At 36.2% G+C, this 21,895-nt stretch overlaps 1 protein-coding gene across 1 annotated transcript; it reads right to left on the bottom strand.

The window, feature by feature from the left end:
* Positions 1–711: 711 nt before the first annotated feature.
* LOC135154230 (chondroitin sulfate synthase 1-like) lies at positions 712–13,380 on the bottom strand. Its single transcript, XM_064099753.1, has one exon. The coding sequence runs from the start codon at positions 13,378–13,380 to the stop codon at positions 11,779–11,781; it is 1,602 nt and encodes a 533-aa protein (XP_063955823.1). The 3' UTR covers positions 712–11,778.
* Between the last annotated feature and the right edge of the window lie 8,515 nt (positions 13,381–21,895).

The raw sequence follows: 21,895 nt of genomic DNA, 5'->3' as shown, positions 1-21,895 counted from the left end.
CATCCAGAGTCTGTCGTGTAGTCTTCAATCTAGACATGGTGTAATTTGTTAAGGTGTCAAATATGAGTCTATGCTTGCAGACTACCCCCCCCCCTCTCTCAGATCTTCTGATAATAATCTCCAACTCTTGCTTTTTAAAGTTTCCTCTTGATGCCCATCTTGCTGTTTATCTCTCTTGTGCATTTTCTGTTCAATTCCTTATTAATACCCCACCCCCTCTCTCTTTCTTGTGTCCCCTCTTTGAACACCAATTTCACAATTCCAAGAAGCCCGACGTGATGTAATATTTTTAAATGGATCTAGTAAAATATATTTTAAATGAATATAATCTTGCAAAATTGTAGACCTTTACAGTTTTACCCTATTTCTTGAATAAATGTTCAATTGTGGTATAAAGATATAATTCAAATTGGAAACTTTAAACCCATCCAAAGTAGCTACAAAACAAAGGTAAATTTCAAATGTGCTTCTCTCAAAACTTGTTTTTGTCTCTTGGCAACATTTATGTCACTGGTGAAATTGACATAAACCTAAGACGTCATATTCAAGCGGGGAGGGGGTGATACAATAGATCACCCCCCTTGAACAAACGGTTCACCTCTTGGATTCACACCAGTGACTGGTGATGATATAATCCCTATATATCCCATGCGCTATGTCTCCTCAGTGAATTAATACAATAAATAAAACAATGTACAGACTTTCAATAAGTGAGGTTGATTCTTTTAAACATATACACAGAACGGTGAATTTAATACAAGTATATAGTATAACAATCACTGCCTTATCGTAATCTTGATTTCTGTACACAACATCATAAAATATATATCAGCATCTTTTTTTCATATTTTCAATCACCACTTCTGACATGATCAAGGTGAAATAGAAACATCAAATTGTTAATACCAAAGTAATATGTGCGGGAAGTTGGAAGTAACATAATAAAACAAATAATGTTCAGGCACCTTCCCCCAAAAAGCAGAGATGAACCATTCCTGCAAGCGTCTTTTCATGGCTAGCCCTCACATGTCACCAATGGGAAGAGCATGAAAGCTATTGTAAAATATGCTCTACACCTTTATGGTTGGATAACTGCTAAAAGGCCCAGGAATTTTGGTTGGGTGCCTTAGATTAGTCTAAAATGTGACATGGCTAACTAAAAAAAAAAATCCCATATTACATCACAACAGATTAATAACTTAGTACATTACAGGTATTCTCTCCCACGAGTCATGAGGGCATTTTTGGACATACGTATGCGCGGCGGACGGCATCACCTGCCTGTTTACACCAACATAATGCTTACGCAGATGCTAGGGTTCGAATGCCCGAACTCAAGACGATTCTCAGTTTGCGTATGCGATTGGCTGCTGTTCGGTGATCCTTGCAGGTTTGCTACACCTCCTTCTAGAATTTTTGAAGTGGCCTTAGCTGTATGCAAATTACGCAGACGATTTTCGTAATGAAGATGACGGCGAGTGCAACGTGTAACATAACTAGCCAATAGCGCCCCCTTGAGTTCCTGGGATTTCTTACCTTCACATTGACTCACTAGATGCCCCTATCCTGTCCAATATTAGTAATCTTAAATCCAAACATAACTATTAAAGACATACCTGCAGGGAGTATTGTGAGCATGTAATTAACAAACAAATAATAAAATAACCATGTCAACATGAAAAATATATATGGATAACGAGAGCGTTATGATATGTGCTGAAAACAAACCAAACAGGAAATGGTTTCATGAAGCTGTTCGTTAGGAGCCACTTGGCGATGATCCTTTCCTGAGGTAAGCACCGGATTTCCATTGGTGTTGATTTAGTTCAAAAGAAAGGGTCACAAGTCGTTCGTAAAGTCGCTCATAACTTAAAAACAGCTTCATGAAACACCCACCAGGTGAGCGATTTATAAAGCTGTTTGTAATGTTAGTTATGCATGAATGGAACGTTCTTTGTAGCTGACTTAGCTGACCACCGTCAGCTACTACATAACGTTGGGATATTTCATTTAGCGCAAGAAAGGGTCACCAGTCAGTTCCATGACATTTGCTCCGGCGACAATCGCTCAGATGGAAAGTCTGCACATTCAGCCAAACATAAAATCCAATCTCAACTAAATAAACCCCAATCCTTATCTTTACATTATTCCGAACCAGCCCTCTAAGAAATTAACACCAACCTGTGTGTAAAGTCATACGCTTTATGAAACAACCACAAGAAAAAAAAAATACATTGTGTAGCTTATGAGTTGTCAATATTTTTTTCACCCTGAGAGAACTTTCAGCACAACTGTTGGAAGGATCGAGTGTTGGTACCGTTAGTATCGTTCTCAAACATTTCCACAGATCTTCACTTTATCTCCCCAAATCAATTGAGACATTCATATTAATCTTTGAAAAGTATAACTCAAATGTTTACACCATTACAAAGTAAATTACCTTTCAAGTCTTGGAAGGAAATAAACAAATAAAAGCCATTACAAGAATTCACATACATGTAGCAGCCCTGCAGTTTATAAACATGATTGAAATGGTAAAAAAAATATCCATGTTCCACCAATTTATCACTTTGGTAGGGTAATACTGCTTATTATTAAGTGCTCATGAGCTTCTCATATTAAAAGTTACAGTTACACATAAGCAAGTATAATTGTTATCATCATACCATCAATGGAGTTCACATGATAACAAATGACTTGTTAGTCAAAGACATTGTTGGCTTTTAAAAAGAACCAACAAACTGTCAAAAATTGGGTCAAAATCAATATGTATTTTCATGCATTTTTGAAAAGTTATATACTACATGTAGAATCTATCAACAGTGAAATTTAATCTCCAAATTTTATGAAGTCTCTCACAGTCCTGATAGTAGAAAATCATGTAGAGTATTTCCAAAGGAGGATCCAAATTCACCAGTCAAAAAGGGTAAAACTTTTAATGTGTTTTTCTCTGAATTTTCTCAGAATCTTGTATGAGACAGGCCATTTGCACGCTCATAATGATGATAAGCACTGTACCTATACACTCAATGCTCAATCACTTTAATAAAAGTTAAAAGTCAACCATAACTTTTATAAAAGTTAAAAGTCAACCATAACATTATGGAATCTCTCCTTATAAAACAATTCATTATCACCATTGACGGTAGTACCTAGAATGTGTTGACTATAAACTTAACATAATAAATCAAGGCCTGGACAAATTTGAAATTTGACTAGGGATTGATAATCATACCTAAAACTCAGTCATCAGCAAATATTTAAAAACTAAGGGAGATAAAAGAAGAAAGTAAGAAAAAGAAGGATGAAGAAATATTCCAATTATCATAAGTAATATATGCCAAGAATTTGAATGGTATCTCAATTCAATATCTATGTAATCCTCCTATAAGGAAGCATAGTGCTCGTTGAGATGATATATACTTTACCTTTGCTGTATTTTACCAAGGCCTTAAGGCACAGAAAATATATTTGAATGATCCTAAATGTGATAATTGGAATACCAAAATACAGAGAAGTAGCACCTTTTCCACCGTTTTTTTTTAGTCACATATATTACCAAATATTATTATAATTAATATAAATTTTGATAATAACACCCCAAACCATGTGCAATTAGTAATGAATAAATTGCATTTATATCAGAGAAGTAATCATTTCAATAAGAATTTCTAATAAGAACTGAGAAAGAGCAATTTTGTCTTCTGTATTAGTGTATAAATGCACTTGTGTAAGATTTAAATGATTAAAATGCTATAATTATCTTACAAGATCATGGAAAACAGGAAATATTTTTGTTTGTATTCCGTCTACATCTAAGATGTCAATAATTACATGTAGATGAGAACACAGTTTCCCTTACATGTACAATGTAGGCCTATTTTGTTTTGATTGAACAAAATTACTCAATGGAAATATTGAACATGGATAAGAGTGGGAAAAAATTGTATCATACACAAATGCCAAGAGTGATTTCAATACAAAATATATTTATAGTACTTTTCATTTCAACATAATTTCAAATTATCATCATTATAATAAAAAATATTGAACAATCTCTACAATAAGAGGAGAAATTAACCGAATAAGCATGCATACATGTATTTAATACTGGTTATTTCTGCATTGGACTATTAATTGCCCTCATTTACTGTGATGAATGATTGATGTTTACTGCGAGTTGATTGGGTAGCAGCTAAAAGGCTGAGATTAAATTGAGGCATGTAATTGGGGCATAATACTCAAAAAATCGTCTATTGCTCATGGTATGGATCTCTCCTACTTTCTTTCTCTCTCCAAAAGAAAAACAGAATCATCTATTTCTGTAATTCCTATCTCATCTATCCTACTGCCCCTATTTTGTTATAAAATTTTCCTACATAGATAATTTTGTGTATCTTACAAAATTCAAATGTATTATTTACAACTTTCAAGATAAAATATTCCTATGAACAAACCAGTTGCTTGTTTTTTATTGTACAAAAATATCCATGTCAATACAACATCAAAGTAACAACCGGGATTCATGTCTTATTAGAATGCAAATACAGCAATTGATTCACAAACTAAAACATAATTAAAAATGAAAAAAAAAAATACATATAAATAGGATGTGTAAATGTACAGTACTAATGTGTTGGAGCTCTGAGGCTCAAAAGTTTAAATTGTAGTTTTGGATGAATACTGCCCTCTGTTGTTAGACAAGTTTATTAAAGGTCAAGTCCACCTCAGAAAAAATTGTTTTGAATCAACAGAGAAAAATCAGACAAGCATAATGCTGAAAATTTCATCAAAATCGGATGAAAAATAAGAAAGTTATGACATTTTGAAATTTCGCTTATTTGTAACAAAATAGTTATATGCACAATTTAGTCACATGCATATGAGAGAATCGATGTCACTCACTCACAATTTCTTTTGTTTTTTATTGTTTGAATTATACAATATTTCAATTTTTACAGATTTGACAATAAGGACCAACTTGACTGAACCATATAATGTTAAGCAATGGTAACTCCACATGATCAGTGAGAAATAAAACTTTGTTCACAAGGCAATGAGGAGAAAATTAGAATATATCATATTTCAAATAATAAAATACAAAAGAAAAAGTGAGTGAGTGATGTCATCAGTTCCCTCATTTGCATACCGACCAGGATGTGCATATAACTATTATGTGAAATTAGGCGAAATTTAAAAATGTCATAACTTTCTTATTTTACATCCGATTTTGATGGAATTTTCAGTGTTATGCTCGTTGGATTTTTCTCTTTGTATTCAAATCAACTTTTTGTTGGGGTGGACTTGTCCTTTAAAGTTGCACAATTTGTTTTTGACAGGCAAATATGACAGAGGGCTCTGGATGATATCAAGCCAAACCTAGGACCAGTTTTTCCATGAGAAAATCAAGTTAAAACTTGAGGACATTCAGAGAGTATTCGTATGATCTAGAAATAAAGGAATTTGAAGCGCAATCTTTGATGAATAATAGTCTATAGTTAAGTTAATGTGATCATATTTTTAAAGCTAAGAATCATGATTTGCAAGGAATTCCTTTAAAACATAATTTGCAGTTTTGATAAATTGTAAAATACATTTTTTTCATCAACAGAATGAATTACTTATTAGGTCCACAATAACATCATTTTTAACTGACTCATGTTTGTATACATGATTATCATGTGATCTTGGGAGGAATGGGTCATTCAAAATGTTCATTGTCTGCAATTTTAACTGGCTACCTACATGTACATGCTTGACCCTTTTACAATCATTTCTGGACACTTTTTCTAACCTTCCAATGTGAATTGGATCAAGAGCAAAAAAAAAATGTTTGTAAGTAATGGAACAATGACAACTGCCAATCTAGATTATTGTTGCATGCTCATTATGTTAAAGATCAAACGACCAGAAACACTTGCAATTTTACAATGGATCGCAAATTGCTGTGACAAATGACTCCACACCACTTTTCTACCTTTGAAAAAGCCATACCGAGTTGTGAATTGTGAGGTCTGAGAGCACCCCTTTATTAAATCCATCCAAGAAGTTATTACTTATGAATTCTGGCACTCTCCTGAAAGTCAACTTGATACTCAAACAGGTGTTCGTTTCCCTCAACTTTCATAAAGTTCTTCAAGTACGCATATTCAGACCACCTCAAATTGTGAGAATATCTAATTTTCTCTGATCGGGAAAAAAAATACAACCTGATCCACCCCCATCCGAAAAAATGGCATTTTTGCAGTGTGAAAGCAAATTACTTGCAATATTCCCAAAAGGAAATACCCACTCAATAGTAAGTACTTGTCAAATATCAAAAGAACTGTAGCAGGGACTTTTTCCAAAGTCGCAGGAATTCTCGCAGTGTGAAAGCAAATTATGAGAACGTTCTCTAAGCCAGTGAGCAGTTGGGTGCAAAGGCTGTGGGATGCTCGGGCCATACTAATCAGGCCATACAGCACGCGCTTGAATTGGTCTACTTTAGTTCCATTAATCGGATATGATGGTGCTTGAAGAAGTTTGTGCGACAGATTGGATTTTCCAGTGATCGAGTCGGTCTGAATATACCTTCTTGTACTTAGCAAAATGAAAGAGCAAGCCCCCTTTGTTTACCTGTTGAACAGGAAATGAAGTTTACAACATAAAGACAGCAGCCAGTTAGATCATGATGTCTGATGACTTATGCCATGTTGCACTTAAAAACATGATCCAGTATTAGCACACTAGCAAAACTTCAAACATCAACTCCGATTGGCTATTTATAATTTTTAAACACAAAATGTGCGCGCAATAATTATCTCCATTGGTCATTACTTGCTTTTCAATTAATTGCTATCTTGGAAAAATAAACCTGTTGCTAGATCATGCCTGATGATTTATGTCATGCACCCGGGGGGGCCACTTACATTGACGAGTGGATACCATGCGCGACCAAAAAAACACGTAAAAGGGATGTCTTTTTCACGATAGGGCACGTTACGTACGTAACGTGATAAGGGTGTCAAAAACACAAAAATAATGAAAAAAGGGTATCTATTTCGCTCGGAAAATTACGTGTTAAGGGTCGAATTTGCGGGGATGATAAAACAAAATTAAAATGTTTTATAAAGGATGTCCTTTTTGCCTCAACACTTCGTGTTTAGAGTCCGATTTGCGCGAGGTGTAGAAGGTGGGGTCGTACTAAACCAAATAAGGTAAAGCCGACAACCGAAGGACCCGTAACAATAAAACATTTTTGTACTTGTTTAGGGGTTCATTTCAGGGAATATTTGCCAAGAGTATCGTTTTGTTTCCAATACTTGTTAAGGGTAGGGTTTCACACGCCAATACTTGTTAAGGGGTGCATTTTCAGAATATGGAAATTACGTGTTTAGGGTGCTTTTCGAGACCCCATGGTCGCGCATGGTATCCACTCGTGAATGGAAGTGGCCCCCCCGGGGTCATGCATCATTATATTAAGTTGTTGCGTCGGGTTGGGCAATCGCATATTGCCGACCATTCGAGAATCGGGCCCCCTAAATTCCGAAGATGTAAGATCCCGTTTACCTCTGACCATTCAATAATTTTAGCAAAAAAATGGGTAAACTTGACCCGTCCTTTCAGGAATTTTAGGGTGCTCTTTTATCGAATGATCAGGAAAACTGGACCCGACGATTTTTGAGAATCAAGGGGGGGGGGCCGTATATTCTCGAATGGTCAGGTTCCGCGACTGCCCGACCCGACGCAACAACCCAATATGATGACACAAGCCGTCATGTTGCACCAAAAGGCATTCCCTGACATGATCTGAGGAATGTTACATACTGATCAAACAGCAAAATATGAAACATCACCCCAGATTGGCTATTACGTTTTTTTAAACAAAAAGCGCAAGCAATAACGGTCATTGTGAATAGTCATTGCCAGTTTTTGGTAAAATGCATACAGATTTATGTGTTGGCCTACACGTAAATGGAGCAAGTACCTACCTACACATCTTATCCTACTTGTGTCCAAATGTTTCAAGATATACCCTTCTCAGGTGTGACAGTCTTTAAAGGATAGAATGATCCAGCTTTAACTTTCTTTCTCATTACAAATGGTACACTTCAACAGTTCAAATCAGTAAGGTTTTCTCTTTCTTGGGCAAAAATCCTGTATCCATGTTAACAAGAAACATAGTAGAACTAAGGAGATCTTTAACACATCTGATAATTTGTACAATTGAAAACAATGTGAGCAGCTGGCAGTATAAGGGACTACATAAAGTCATTTACAACATCATCAATTGCTTTAAAAAAAATGACACACAAAAGGGAGAAAATCCACCCTAATATGAAGTTGGTTTTAAAAGCAAGCAACACAAAGACATTACAAGAATAAAGGAAGGTTTACATTTACATGCAAGTATAAAAACAATCAAATATTTCTTTTTTCAATGAAACAGAAATAGGCAAATCTGTGATATACCAGTATATGTCCTTTTCATTTACTCTATAGAACATTTTGGTATTAACATTGGAGTATTCCTATGCCCTTATTAATTACAGGCGGGCACCTGGTTACCTGAAATGTATTAATAAAGCATGTCTTCAGTTTTGGTAAATCCCACTAAATGTGAGTGTCACTATACTATTTCATTTCTGCATGTAGATGCCCCCCCAAAAAAAAAATTGGTTGTGGTATGAAGGATATGATCTAAAAATGTATTTCATTTTATTATTTTTCATGGTATATTATTTTATGGTAACTTCGCCATCCACTTATAAATGACATGGCAACAAGGATCAGCAACCAATCAGAATCAAGGATTTCATGGAACTTATCACTGTATGGCAAAGTTACTGTAATAGTAACTTAATAACTTTTATGAAACAGGCCCCGTATTTTAATTCAATTGAGTGCCCGATCAAAACAGAATATCCATATTTTGTCTTGTTTATATAAAACAGCATCTCAAGTGTGGAATGGGCTGAAAATTGAAGGATATAATCTTTGTCAGTATTTTCCTGATATCCAATTACTAAATCTTTAAATGTAGTGCTCAAACGACTATTTTTAATAAAAATAACAAGTGGAATGCCTCTGGCCGTCTCACCTGCATCACGCAATTCAATATAGCAGCAGTGCTGATTTTGAAAACTACTATAACTCGCACAAGATGTTCAGTGATACTTGGTTACTCTTATTTCCACGTTTTATGAACTAGACCAATACACTTATAGAGATATGATGGCAATTCAACAAATACCCCCAACGTGGCCAAAGTTCTTTGACCTTACATGACCTTTGACCTTGATCATGTGACCTGAAACTCGCACAGGATGTTCAGTGATACTTGATTACTATTATGTCCAAGTTTTATGAACTAGACCAACACACTTTCAAATTTATGGCTGTAATTCAACAAATACCCCAATTTGGCCAAAGTTCATTGACCCTAAATGACCTTTGACCTTGATCATGTGACCTGAAACTTGCACAGGATGTTCAGTAATACTTGATTACTATTATGTCCAAGTTTCATGAATCAGATCCATAAACTTTTAAAGTTATGATGGTAATTCAACAGATACCCCCAATTCGGCCAAAGTTCATTGACCCTAAATGACCTTTGACCTTGGTCATGTGATGTGAAACTCATGCAGGATGTTCAGTGATACTTGATTAACCTTATGTATAAGTTTCATGAACAAGGTCCATATATTTTCTAAGTTATGATGACATTTCAAAAACTTAACCTTAGGTTAAGATTTTGATGTTGATTCCCCCAACATGGTCTAAGTTCATTGACCCTAAATGACCTTTGACCTTGGTCATGTGACATGAAACTCAGGCAGGATGTTCAGTAATACTTGATTAACCTTATGGCCAAGTTTCATGAACTAGGTCCATATACTTTCTAAGTTATGCTGTCATTTCAAAAACTTAACCTCAGGTTAAGATTTGGTGTTGACGCCGCCGCCGCCGTCGCCGTCGCCGCCGCCGTCGGAAAAGCGGCGCCTATAGTCTCACTCTGCTATGCAGGTGAGACAAAAACGTTATTGAAAGAGAGCACTAGATTCAAATTGAAGTCCTAACTGCCAGAAAAAGCCATATAAAATTCTAATTGGCAAATAAATGCATTCAATTATATGCTTTTGGAATAATGAAATAATCATTGATACTTGAGTATAGTTCATGTTAGTGACTCTTTACTAAAGCTTAAGACGGACTTTTAATTCTTATGGATCTAATGAACTCCAACTGTTAACTATTGTGAACTAACTCAACTTCAACAGGAACTGGTCCACAGGCTTCACATTTCAGATTCAATCTCAATGTAAACATAATTTTTGTAAGTATAAAACACTTCTATCCTGTCATTGATAACAAATGAAACAAATGAAACAAGATTAAATATATGTTGTCACAAAAAAAATGGGAAGGAAGTTTCAACTTGTATATCACAGGTTTGCGATAATGTATTTGATGGATCAAAGGCTTACACTTTTTTAAAAAGAATTTGATGCAGAATCCAGATTCTCAAAAAATTTCCCTTGTCATTTCACCTCATATGTCTGCTTCTTTCAAAACCAACTTGGTATAATTAGGGTGGAGGCCCCCTTCAACATAAAAGAGATGAATCATTAAAAGACACACACACATGAATCTGGTACTCTCCCGCACCACAGAGTTGCATTTTCCTCTCACATTTTGAACTATACTTTCAAACAAGAGGAATGATTGTCTTTTTGAAAGTAAACTTTGGGCATAATAGCATCAATAATAATAAATATATACTTTCAACAGCTTTGCCATGGTGATTAGGCCTACTTGATGGAATACAAACGTGTGAAATTCGAATAGGCACAAGAAATGATCTTGCCGTAATAGTTCTAATGGACGGTATGTGACTACATATACTTTGCGAAGGTAATGCATTCGTAGACTGGTGACTCAGCTACGGCTAATTAGCTGCAAAGCCACAAGAATTACTCCCAGAAGTTCATCAGCCTTTGAACAATGTTGTCCACATCATTTCTGCAGGGTCCACAAGCTACACCCGGTAAGGGTTACAGTTCGAATAAGTTAGCCAGAGTTTTAGACCAGAAGAAACAAGGGATCTTAATCCACACCTCTACTTATGGAAGGCTACGTTTTATTCTCCTAAGATCGATCATCACAAAGATTATTTTCCAAAGAATTAATTTAAGTTCATTATTTTACGCCTACAGGTGAATCTGCCAGAGTCAAATCTAATTTTGACCACAGAAATCTGTTTAAACTTAAAGGAAAATTTTGATTTAGAAGATTTAAAAACTATTTGCATTTTCTGGTCTGAAAAGATTCCTTGACTTAGAAAATTATTCACCGTATGAAAGGTTGATCTGTACTCATTATTATTGTTAAAATTGATAATTTCATCATAAAAGTTCATTGGTATGGATTCTTTCACTGAAATATTGTGGATATTGTGGACAACATGCACTTGGGAAATGAGATGGCATTTGGAACTCCATAAAAATGTGGTACAAGTTTAATCTAGGGTTAATTTAAATCAATGCGATGAGTAACCAACTCATATGTCCTGGACTTGTGTTATGCCATGTCTAGCTCATGGGATACTGTATGGCATGTAGGCCTCTTTTGCTTTCTTTACTTATGGCTTGCAGCCTTGCACTTATGACAGAATATTGACAGTCCACATGAGTTCTAAATCCACTCCCTACTATCCAGGTATATAACTAATTCATCTTTGAGGCAAATCACCATGGCAAAGCTTTACAATAGCTACATGCTTTAATACAGTTAATGCTACCTTCCATCGTAATCTTCATCTTCATGACTATCTTCCTTCTTCCCTCCTTTTATATTCTGCGACATTTCTTGTAAGATTCTGGCGAGCTGTATATTGCTCCCGTACGTGCTTGCTCTGGAGCCTATGCACATTTGGTATTGCTTCGCCTCTAATCGAGGGTCACATATAACAGGGTGGTATATGTGGACCAGCCCTGTGTCGGGTCCACGGAATATTGTCATGTTGCTTTGCACAAATTTCTCGTATAGGTCCACATCCTCCATCCCCCATCCAACGATGGCATTGTTCATCCCGCCAACATCGTTCATATCGCCGTGGTACAGGCACACCAGACCGAAGCCAAAGTGACGGAAGTAACCCGCGTCGTTGTTGATGACAAGCTGGCTACCTTGGCGTGCCTCCGAGCCGAACACGATGTCCGGGCTATACTGACTGAAGACGACGGGGAAGTAGACGGATTTTCGACGGTCTGTGTTCATGCGACAGCGGTTGAGGAATCCCTGCGATAAGTACATGTCTACATCTACAAAGAACATGAGAGCGTCCGGTCCGTACTGCCCGGCTCCAAGCTCCAGGGCTAAACCTCGACTGAAATCTCCCTGCGCCTGTATGACCTTCATTTCCTTACCAGGATACACTTTCTGGTGATCCATCACAGTCCTAATGATATCTGCAGAAGGATCGTCTATTGCTTTCTTAAAGAGTATAACTAGTAGTTTTGTATTTTCATTTGCTTTTAAGCACACACGCTCATAGTTTTTCATAAAGCGCTGGAATATTTCTAGCCTACCAGATAGAGGCATGATGAAGTGTATAGTTGCCTTTATCCTCTCTGGGCTTCGACCAAGTTGTGATGACGGATCTGAGTTTGTCTTATGGCCAAAGATACTTAGTGAGCTCTGGAATCCACCTGTTGCAGGTACATTACTTGCATAACCATCCTCCTCCTCCTTGAACTCTATCCTGTCAAAGGACTGATGAAGATAGGCATGTCTTCGAACAGAAAGAGTGCGACTCGTTCCTCTATGCTTCTTGTAAATCAATAACAAATCTAAGATGTAATCTGCTCCACGATTCGGCGTGACACGAGAGTAACCGTACAGGATTTCTTTGTACTCTATTGTCCTGCCAACTTTTTGGGAATTGGAATTGATCAACTTCATGACCTGCATCACAATGTCTTTGAGGGCAGTCCTGACTGACTGGGTGAGACCCATACGTGGGCTATCATGGCAACAGTGGTAGACGTACCGGGAGAAATAATTCCAGGGAATGACGTCTCTGTGGCTGTCCGGGATGTACTGATTCAGACTTATAGGCATCCCGTAGCGCCGGGCGTCCTGATCAAGGACTGTGACTGATTCCTCACCGTCTTCGTGAAGGAGTTCCTTGAGTTCCTGGATCTCTCGATACTGTGAGGTGATCTTCATGTGCAGATCGTTGATCTTGACGGACTGGAGGTAGTTGTGGAGACGGTAGAGGTACGGTGTCCGTTTGACGGGATGCATGGTGATGGCATTGTGGACCTCCAATCTCTGCAAGTCTCCAGTGAATGCTGTGTCACCAACGCTGTAGTTGTTGTAGAACAGTGTCTGCATCTGTAGGTAAAATAGATGAGAAAGTCCACAATTAATATTCAAAGATAAAATTGACGATTGAAAGATACAAAGAATAAATACTAAATAATTTGTGTAAAATAAAATACACAATACTATAAAACTATAGTAATTTTCACTTCAATAAAGTTGACTCAATCCTAAACTGATAAATGCATTTAAAACAAATCTATAGTTGTTACAGAAGCTTGGCGGCTTCTGCACTGAACTTTCATTATTCGGAGTATCTAGAGAACGTCCCCGTACCACCAATATAAGTGAGTGCCCCCCAGGATTCTTTCTGCTTGGTTTGTGAGCAGTTCAACATGGAATAATCATACTTTTTTTTTAAATATAAAGATACATGTACATATTACCACTATATGCTTCTGGAGAAAACTGAATTGACTGTCCAGAGCAAAATAAAAGATGACATCCCCATTGCCTTGTACATGTACTTGATGATGATGTAAGATATGAAGTTCACCTAAGTGCCATCTATCAATCTTTATTTTCTTTGCCCCATGTGGAAAAAACTGAGGCCATTTATCTTTCCAAAGTGATGAGTATACAAAAAACAAATGTTCCATGGGCAAACTTAGGATCTATGTTTCAGTACATGTAGCTGGCAACTGCAATCTGATTGAACTAATGTCAAGTTTGCATGTGTACAAACTTAACGTCTTAAGAGAGAGAGAGAGAGAGAGAGAGAGAGAGAGAGAGAGAGAAAGAACATAAGATGATCCCTGAATCCCTGAAGGTCAAGAGAGATGATAGATGAGACGATCCCTGAGGGAGGGGTGAAGTGAAGTGTTTATATGGCATCTAATCATGACTGATCATGCATTCATTGAGGATTCTACAGTGTTTCTACTTTCTACTGCTACTATTAATAAGAAATCAATATTTGATTGACAGTCGGAAGGTCATCGGTATTCAGGGTGTTCTTATATTTCTTCATTGAATAGCTCCTTTTCAAAGAACTATTGTAGATACTTCAGCTTGAAATTATTTTTCTTTGGGGCAATCTTTCTTTACCAACTACTAGGTTGAGGGTGCAACTAGTCTTCACTTTTACGAGTCCGAAGCTGTTTTGCGAAATGATAATGATACGTCTATGTGGCGAGATTGCAAAAAGGTGCTATGGAGCAGCCGACGCTTAAACACTTCCGTCTTGCCTTAAGTCTTTTTTTTTTACTGATGAAGTGGTAGTTTTTTTTCAGTGATAACACAGGTAAATTAACTAGGGAAAATATGAAACAACCATGAAGAGCAAATCGGGAATAAGGTCAAACTTATAGCACGAAGGCCTATCCTTTTTGGAAGAAACTTCCCATGTGTGCAAGTATCATATACAATGTATCAAGTATTTAGCATTTTTTAGAAAAAAGGAATATAAATTTGAATAATGCGTAATATATGCCAACACCATGAAAATCTAAAACAAAGGGAACATTTGTGAAGCAAACCTCGACACAAAGTTTCAATTCCAGAGACATCCCGCCAAAGGCAAGGAACTAATGAGTCACCCGCATAAGAGACATACCATGCACCGGCGCTGGGCCTCGATACTCCTGAGAAATCGTACCACTTTGGAAATGTTAAACCAGAGTTCATCTCAGGTCAGATACCCAAGAAAAAGCCATGGAAATGATTGACAAAATTCAGACTTGCACTGCACAATGGAACCAAAGAAACATGTTCCTACCTAAAGACTAACATTTTGAAGCTCATGTTGGAATCACAATGACAAATGAATCACAATGCCTGCTTTTATGCCAATATTAACAGAATGTGGTTTGTGCATGGAGAATTGGAGATATCGGCAATATTTAATGTAACTTCTTAAAACTCTTTATCTTGTAAGGTCGATAACATTTCAACCAAGACGTCACAAGAGTGATAGTATTTGTTCCAAGAGACATTGCTACAATAACATGTAACTCTTAATTAAATCCCGTAAACAATGAATGCGAAAGTTCACAATGCTGATGACAGATATATTCCATATACTAAATTACGAGTTTATCTTCTAAGAGATTATTTAACCCACTTCCATGCTTGTTGTGCCACTAAACAATGTATGACCATGGACGGATATACTGACTCCATGATACGGTGGCCATGAAAGTATGTACAATAAAGGCCTATCATTTGTTGCACTTGCATGCTCTGACCTTTTCAATACAGGTAGCTGGAATAATACACTAGCAAATGAAAATAAAGGCAACTCAGCCTGACTGAACTTGAAGCTTGAGGAATCATTTCACTCTCAAGGCTTCGTCAATGCAGCACTAATTGGATCAATAATTGGTATCTCTTTTATATAGTTTTGCATCTCTGCACTGCACTGTAATCATCATCATCGGCTGTATTTACATCTTCCCGGTCAGAGGAAAAAGCCTCAACATCACAAGAACTTTTCATGCCCACAAAAAAAAATTCTTATTTTTTGCATTCTCACTTGAATGAACTGGATTAACTAATACTTCTTAAAATCTATCAGCATGTCATGCATCAGGACTGTTAAAAGTCCTACATGTATGTAACAAAGATCCAAATCCTACTTGCTTCACCCCAAAAGTTCTTCAAATTTTACCCCATGATTCTTCTGTAAAATACTTATAACTTGCAACTATTAATTGCCTTTGATAACTTTGGGTTATTTATAATTTTTTTTTCCAATATTGAGAAATATCTATTTGTTCGAGTTATTTATTCGTCTGGTAGAGTCATGGTCTAGTGGTTACGACTCTCGTTTTTCTATCAGAGGGACATGGGCTCAAATCCTAGCCATGGCCAGTTTTCCTTTGACATCACGAAATTTACCCACATTGTACTGCACTACACCCAGGTTAGGTGAATGGGTACCAAGCAGGATTAATTCCATTAATTCCATCAAGTGCCTTTAGCAGCTGGAGCTATAGCTGGGATAATATACATGCATAGCGCAAAGTTGAAATTTGATTAGGCAACTAGAAAATTTGTGTCTCATTAATGCTATATATTTTTATTATCATAAGTTATTTTCTTTCACAACAGCAATATGCCTGGCATTTTCTTTCTATTGAGGAGAAGTGTGAGTGCGCCTTCTGTCCTCGTATTGACGATGAAAATCAAGAGACCTAGTTCATATTCATCAGGTTGTTTACAATCTTCCTGGTCAAACGCCATTGTGAGGCATGTATAAACTAATCACTCGGTCAACGATTAATAACCTAGGCCTACATATTGCATACGTGGGTGCAACACCCAAGTAATTAATTGGGCTCTGACATTATAACCTTGTGAAATGACCATATCATTTTGAGTGAAATGCCATTCAACAAACACTGCCTAAACACAAGGCTGTAATGAATTCAGTGCAATGCTGAAGTGCATTTATTCATTAATTATTACCAGGCATAAACTACATGTAGTAGTAGTTTTAGAATAGGCCTCATAATAATAACACACAGCATCTTTGAGGCACCAATTAAGTAGTTGCCAATTCAATGGTGAACCATATATTACCCTGGCAATACATGTAGTTCCAGCCGCTAAAGGCAATAGGTGCATTCCAGGAATTAATCCTGACAGGCACCTCACCTGGGTCGAGTGCAGCATAATGTGGGTAAATTTCTTGTTGAAGGAAAACTAGGCCATGGTTGGGATTCGAACCCACGTCCCTCTGATTGAAAGATGAGAGTCGTAACCACTAGACCACGACACCCTCCCCCCATGATATAAGTTTGGGGTTTCAGAGAGGATCTGCATAAAAAAATCACACTTTCAAATGGAGGGTCACACCCTAGGTCACGTGACTAAAGAGAACATTGCACATTCTGTTAGATCATATGGGAGGAATATGACTGATTCAATTCCTCAATTCCTTTAAAGATTTGAATAAAGTCAAAGAGAAACATTAAAGGGAAAGTTCACCCTGACAAAAAATTTATTGTACAAAATAGCAGAAAAACACAAAAAGGTTTGAGGAATTTTTCCCTCGTTTGGAGATTTATCATAAAATTAAAGACAGAGAAAATTACAACTTCAAGAATCTTTAGTCCAATAAAATTGAGTCGAAGTCTTATGCAGACATACATGTACCAATCTCCTCCATACAGTATCATACACATAATGTGCCCATTATGAAAACCTTTCTGGAGAAGAGATTGAGTTCATGGAATGCAAGTCTTGTGGAAATCAAATCAATTGGTTAATGCGGACGGACGGACGGTGAATTTTCGCACACCATCTAAATTGATGTTCAAAAGGCAGTAAATTTAAAACACTTTGAAACCTTCCATTTTGTAAATGGAGATGAACTTTTAAACTGCATGAACTTTGCAAAGAGTAGTTTCTGGATTAGATTTGAAGTAAACTTGAATAGAGTGGTAAAATGTGTATGGGGGGGGGGGGGGGCTAAAAGTGGTTTAACCCTCATTCGTTCTGGTAATCTTGTATAAAAATATAAAAATTATCATGTAATTGTGAAGTTATGGGAGCTCAGTTGCTATTACGAAAATGGCTGTCTAAAGTTCACCTTTTTCATGAATTCAAGATTCATATTCTTTATTTTTTAACAGATGATCAAAGTGAATTAAATCAGCAGTAAGTCTTGGTAACTTACAATTCATTCACCATACTCATAAATGCATCATAAGAGTTATTTCGCCCTCAGACAAGTTAAATTGAGAGCACTTTTCAGTGAAATTTCACAGGATATTAGGGGGATGAGATTATGACCTTCGCCTACATGGCAAGCTGGTAATGAAGGAAAGATTGATATCACATTTATGGTGACAAGTTTTACAGCACCCTTTTCAGAGTTAAAAGCCAGTCTAATGTTTTGGTGAAATTCAATGAAGTGAATTACACCAGATAATCATTCTAACATTTATATCTTAGAAAAGTAAAGTGGCTGATATTGTTCATTTTTTCAACTATAGATTTTTGTGAAAATGCACACTTGACCATTAAATTGGAATGGATGCCTTCTCTAAGTTAATTATCATTTCATTAAGTATAAAGGTCCCTTCTATTTGAAGATTAAGATACCAGAAACTATTTTTTAATCTGATTCCATGCTTGAGAAATAATTTGATACAAAAAAAGAAAAAACAAACAAAGAGATTCAGGAACCCCAATCATATATTTTTTATTTTAAAAATAAAATGTCAAAGGAACTGTCAGTTTGTCATCCTATACTTATATAACCTGTTTTTTGCATTCATACATTTTTTTTTTTTTTTTTGGGGGGGGGGGCATCTTCCATTTTATAATGCATAAGTGAGCATGGCAGTACAATGTATACATGTATTATGCTCATTTTATAAGTCAATACATTCACATCCTAAACATCATCCATAAAAAGAAGAGTTAAGATTGGACATTCACACAATAAATGTTATATCACATAATCGTTCATTTTTATCTGATTACAAGTCGGATTTTGAGTCTGATTTTTATTCTATAAAACTTACAGGTACAGTAGAACAGACTTTATTACAAAGAAAAATGATACCCAGCATCTTGCCACTGAAATCACTTGCATAGCAATAGGATGGTGATTGAGATGTTGAGTTTGTGGGGGTCAAGTTGATGAACGATTAAGGCAACAATAATCTCAATGTACAGACCTAAGCAATATCGTCATTAATATTTAACAAAGACAATTACTGAAAATTCAGAAATATCAATTTTTATGAGGTTACAGGATGAATACTTAATATCTATAGATTGAATCACGAAGGTCAGAGTCTGCATCACTCAAAAACTCAGGAGAATGATTATCTTGTTGCTATGACAACCATCTCCACCTAATATCATACTCGTTTTCAATTTTATAGCAAAGGAACCTACATGTATAAACCAACATGTCATAATGAAATGACAATAATCCTATACACTGACTAATCGATAGCAAATATTCTACATATAGGTCCGTACATACAATGTACGAAATAAAAATCACATCTCATTTTAAATCTTGATGAAATTTTTTGTTCACTTTGTCTTTGAAGATTCATTTTTGAAATAAATTTTCCCTCAATAGTTGAATCAGTTCGTCAATATCATATTCAAAGGTAGAATCAATCCAAATAAGTTAAACTGAAAAATGTCATTACTGATGGAGTGGACTTAGCTTCATAAAACCTAATCCACCAGCATGATTTCAATTAAAGAAATATCAAATATGAATACCAGTTGTGGTAAAGATCTCAAATTGAGTTCGAACAGAATCCAATGAAATTACCACCAAAGTGTTTGTATACTATAAATTTAAAAAAAATATATGCCAAATAGCACTGGAAGAAAATGCATAATTGCTGAGAAATTAGCAAAATAAGTTCATCAAATGTCAGGTATTTTTCGAAGCAATATTAATACACTGTCCCACATATGGTTCTCTGTGTTTAGTGGCCATCAGAATGATCTGTTTTGAGCTGAGATTTCACGATTTCACAAAGATAAGTTTACATTAATGTACCAGATCTAGATATGATAATGATTATGGTGACAATTGACCTTGATTCAAAAGACTTTCTCATGAAATATATTTTTTTTTTGCTGCAACTGCTTTCTTCGTTTCTTTTACCTTTAAGCTTCAGCTGATACAGCAGAATTGCATGTCACAAACTCAAAAAAAGGAAATTATACCAAGGAGTTACCTCAGCTATTAAAAGGAATGAACAGTCATCATTTATAATTTCTTGGAAACATCCAATGTAATTCACCACTTCCAGAAACTATCTTACCGCATCCATCATTGGGTGGTTTCAAACCGCCTCAATCACAAGAATCCCCGTTAAATTACCAGAACTTTTTTCAGGCAAGTCTGAAGTTACGAGCATGCGCAATATACGGTCTGATTCAAAATCGCTAGCTCAGCAGCCACCCACGGCACCCGCGCTCTACTCCACGCTGTGCTTAAAATTCCAGTAATTTGCTTTCACATTGCCAAAATACATGCAACCTTGGAAAAATCCCTGCGAAAGTTCTCGTAATTTTGACAAGTACCTACTATTTAGCGGGTATTTACTTTTGGGGAGATTACGCTTAATTTGCTTTCACATTTCCAAAATTACATGTACCTGATATTTTCTGATCGGGGGAAATTTCCCCGATCAGAAAATACCTTGGACTGAAGAACTTCGAGGTGGTCTGAAACCACCTTATATGGCTTGGGGTCAATGCCGGTTATAAAATGGCTATAGAATGGGATCATTGACAGACTAAGAAATCAGATTTCATTGAAAATAATGTGACGCCCCCCCAATACATTTTAAAGAGATCTCGATCCAGAACTCGGGAGTGTTTCATCAACATTTTCGCAGACAAGTTTTCTGATCCGACATCTTTCCTTGATTTTGATTGGCTGAGAAGCACTGTTACTATGGTAACTGTTGGATAAAAATGGACTTGTCAGAGAAAACGTTCAACAAGACCTTTCATGGACTGCTCCCCTGAATTTCATGTTTGCTGCAATGGTAATATTGTGCAATCCGTCACTGAAATTTGATTTACCAGGCCAAGAGATGGCAATGAATTGGGGTGGTTTAATAAACGACTAATACACATATGCGAATTATTGTAGAATTGAATTTCATCAAATTCAGATTTATTAATACAGTCACTTTCTTACAAAGAGTGAAAAATTAAACAAAACCTTCAGCAGCTCAGTTGGTGCTTTATTGTTATCATTCATTAATTAATGAAGAATGGGGGCAGTGTCACAAAACCTAAAATAGATCAATCATAAAGTCATGAAGAATGGGGGCGGTTTCACAAACAAGTAAATCAAATGTATGTTTGAATGTGCCAGTGCCATAATGAGGCTGGGATGAATGCAAGGAATGCTCCCCAGGGAGTGGAAATTGTGCAATTTTCGTGAGGGATTGAAATGAATCCAATGACCGGGGTAACAATATGCTGTAAAGCGCTTTGAGTCGTTCTGGGAAAAGCACTATATAAAAATTGGCTATTTATTTTATTATTAAATGAAATTTTTTCTCCTTTCTATAAAAAAAAGAAAGAATTGCTATGCCAGGTAATTCATTTCAGATTCATAGGGAATTAAAGTCAGTGCAATGAAATGAAAAAAAAACTTCAGCATCTCATTTTGAACTTTATTCAAATCAGTCACTATCAAAATCACCCATAAAGATATGCATAACTTTATACCAAAGGCTCTAGAGTTTAGAGACCCCTACACCCCCTCCCCACATCCTCAGAAAATAACAGACAATACTGTATAAAGTAAACATTAATTCATATTGCAGACTGCATCATTTCTGTCGACATATGTACATTGAAAAAGCGCATTCAGTAATGGTACCGATTACCGAATGGATAATCAAGACCCTTTCAAAGAGCAAGGTCAAGGGGTGTGAACTTACAAGTATGTACTTTATGAGTATGTAACTTTTTAATTATGCTGTGCAACAGAGCTTCAAACCCTTTAGTCATTAGCACAATAGTAATAAGCACAATAGGTGTGCTTTTTAATTGCAAAATTAATCTATTGTTATATAAA

Source organism: Lytechinus pictus, chromosome 5 (assembly GCF_037042905.1).
Source record: "Lytechinus pictus isolate F3 Inbred chromosome 5, Lp3.0, whole genome shotgun sequence".
Lineage (NCBI taxonomy): Eukaryota > Metazoa > Echinodermata > Echinoidea > Temnopleuroida > Toxopneustidae > Lytechinus > Lytechinus pictus.
The sequence above is the reverse complement of the archived record's forward strand: the minus strand, read 5'-3'. Positions and strand labels throughout refer to the sequence as shown.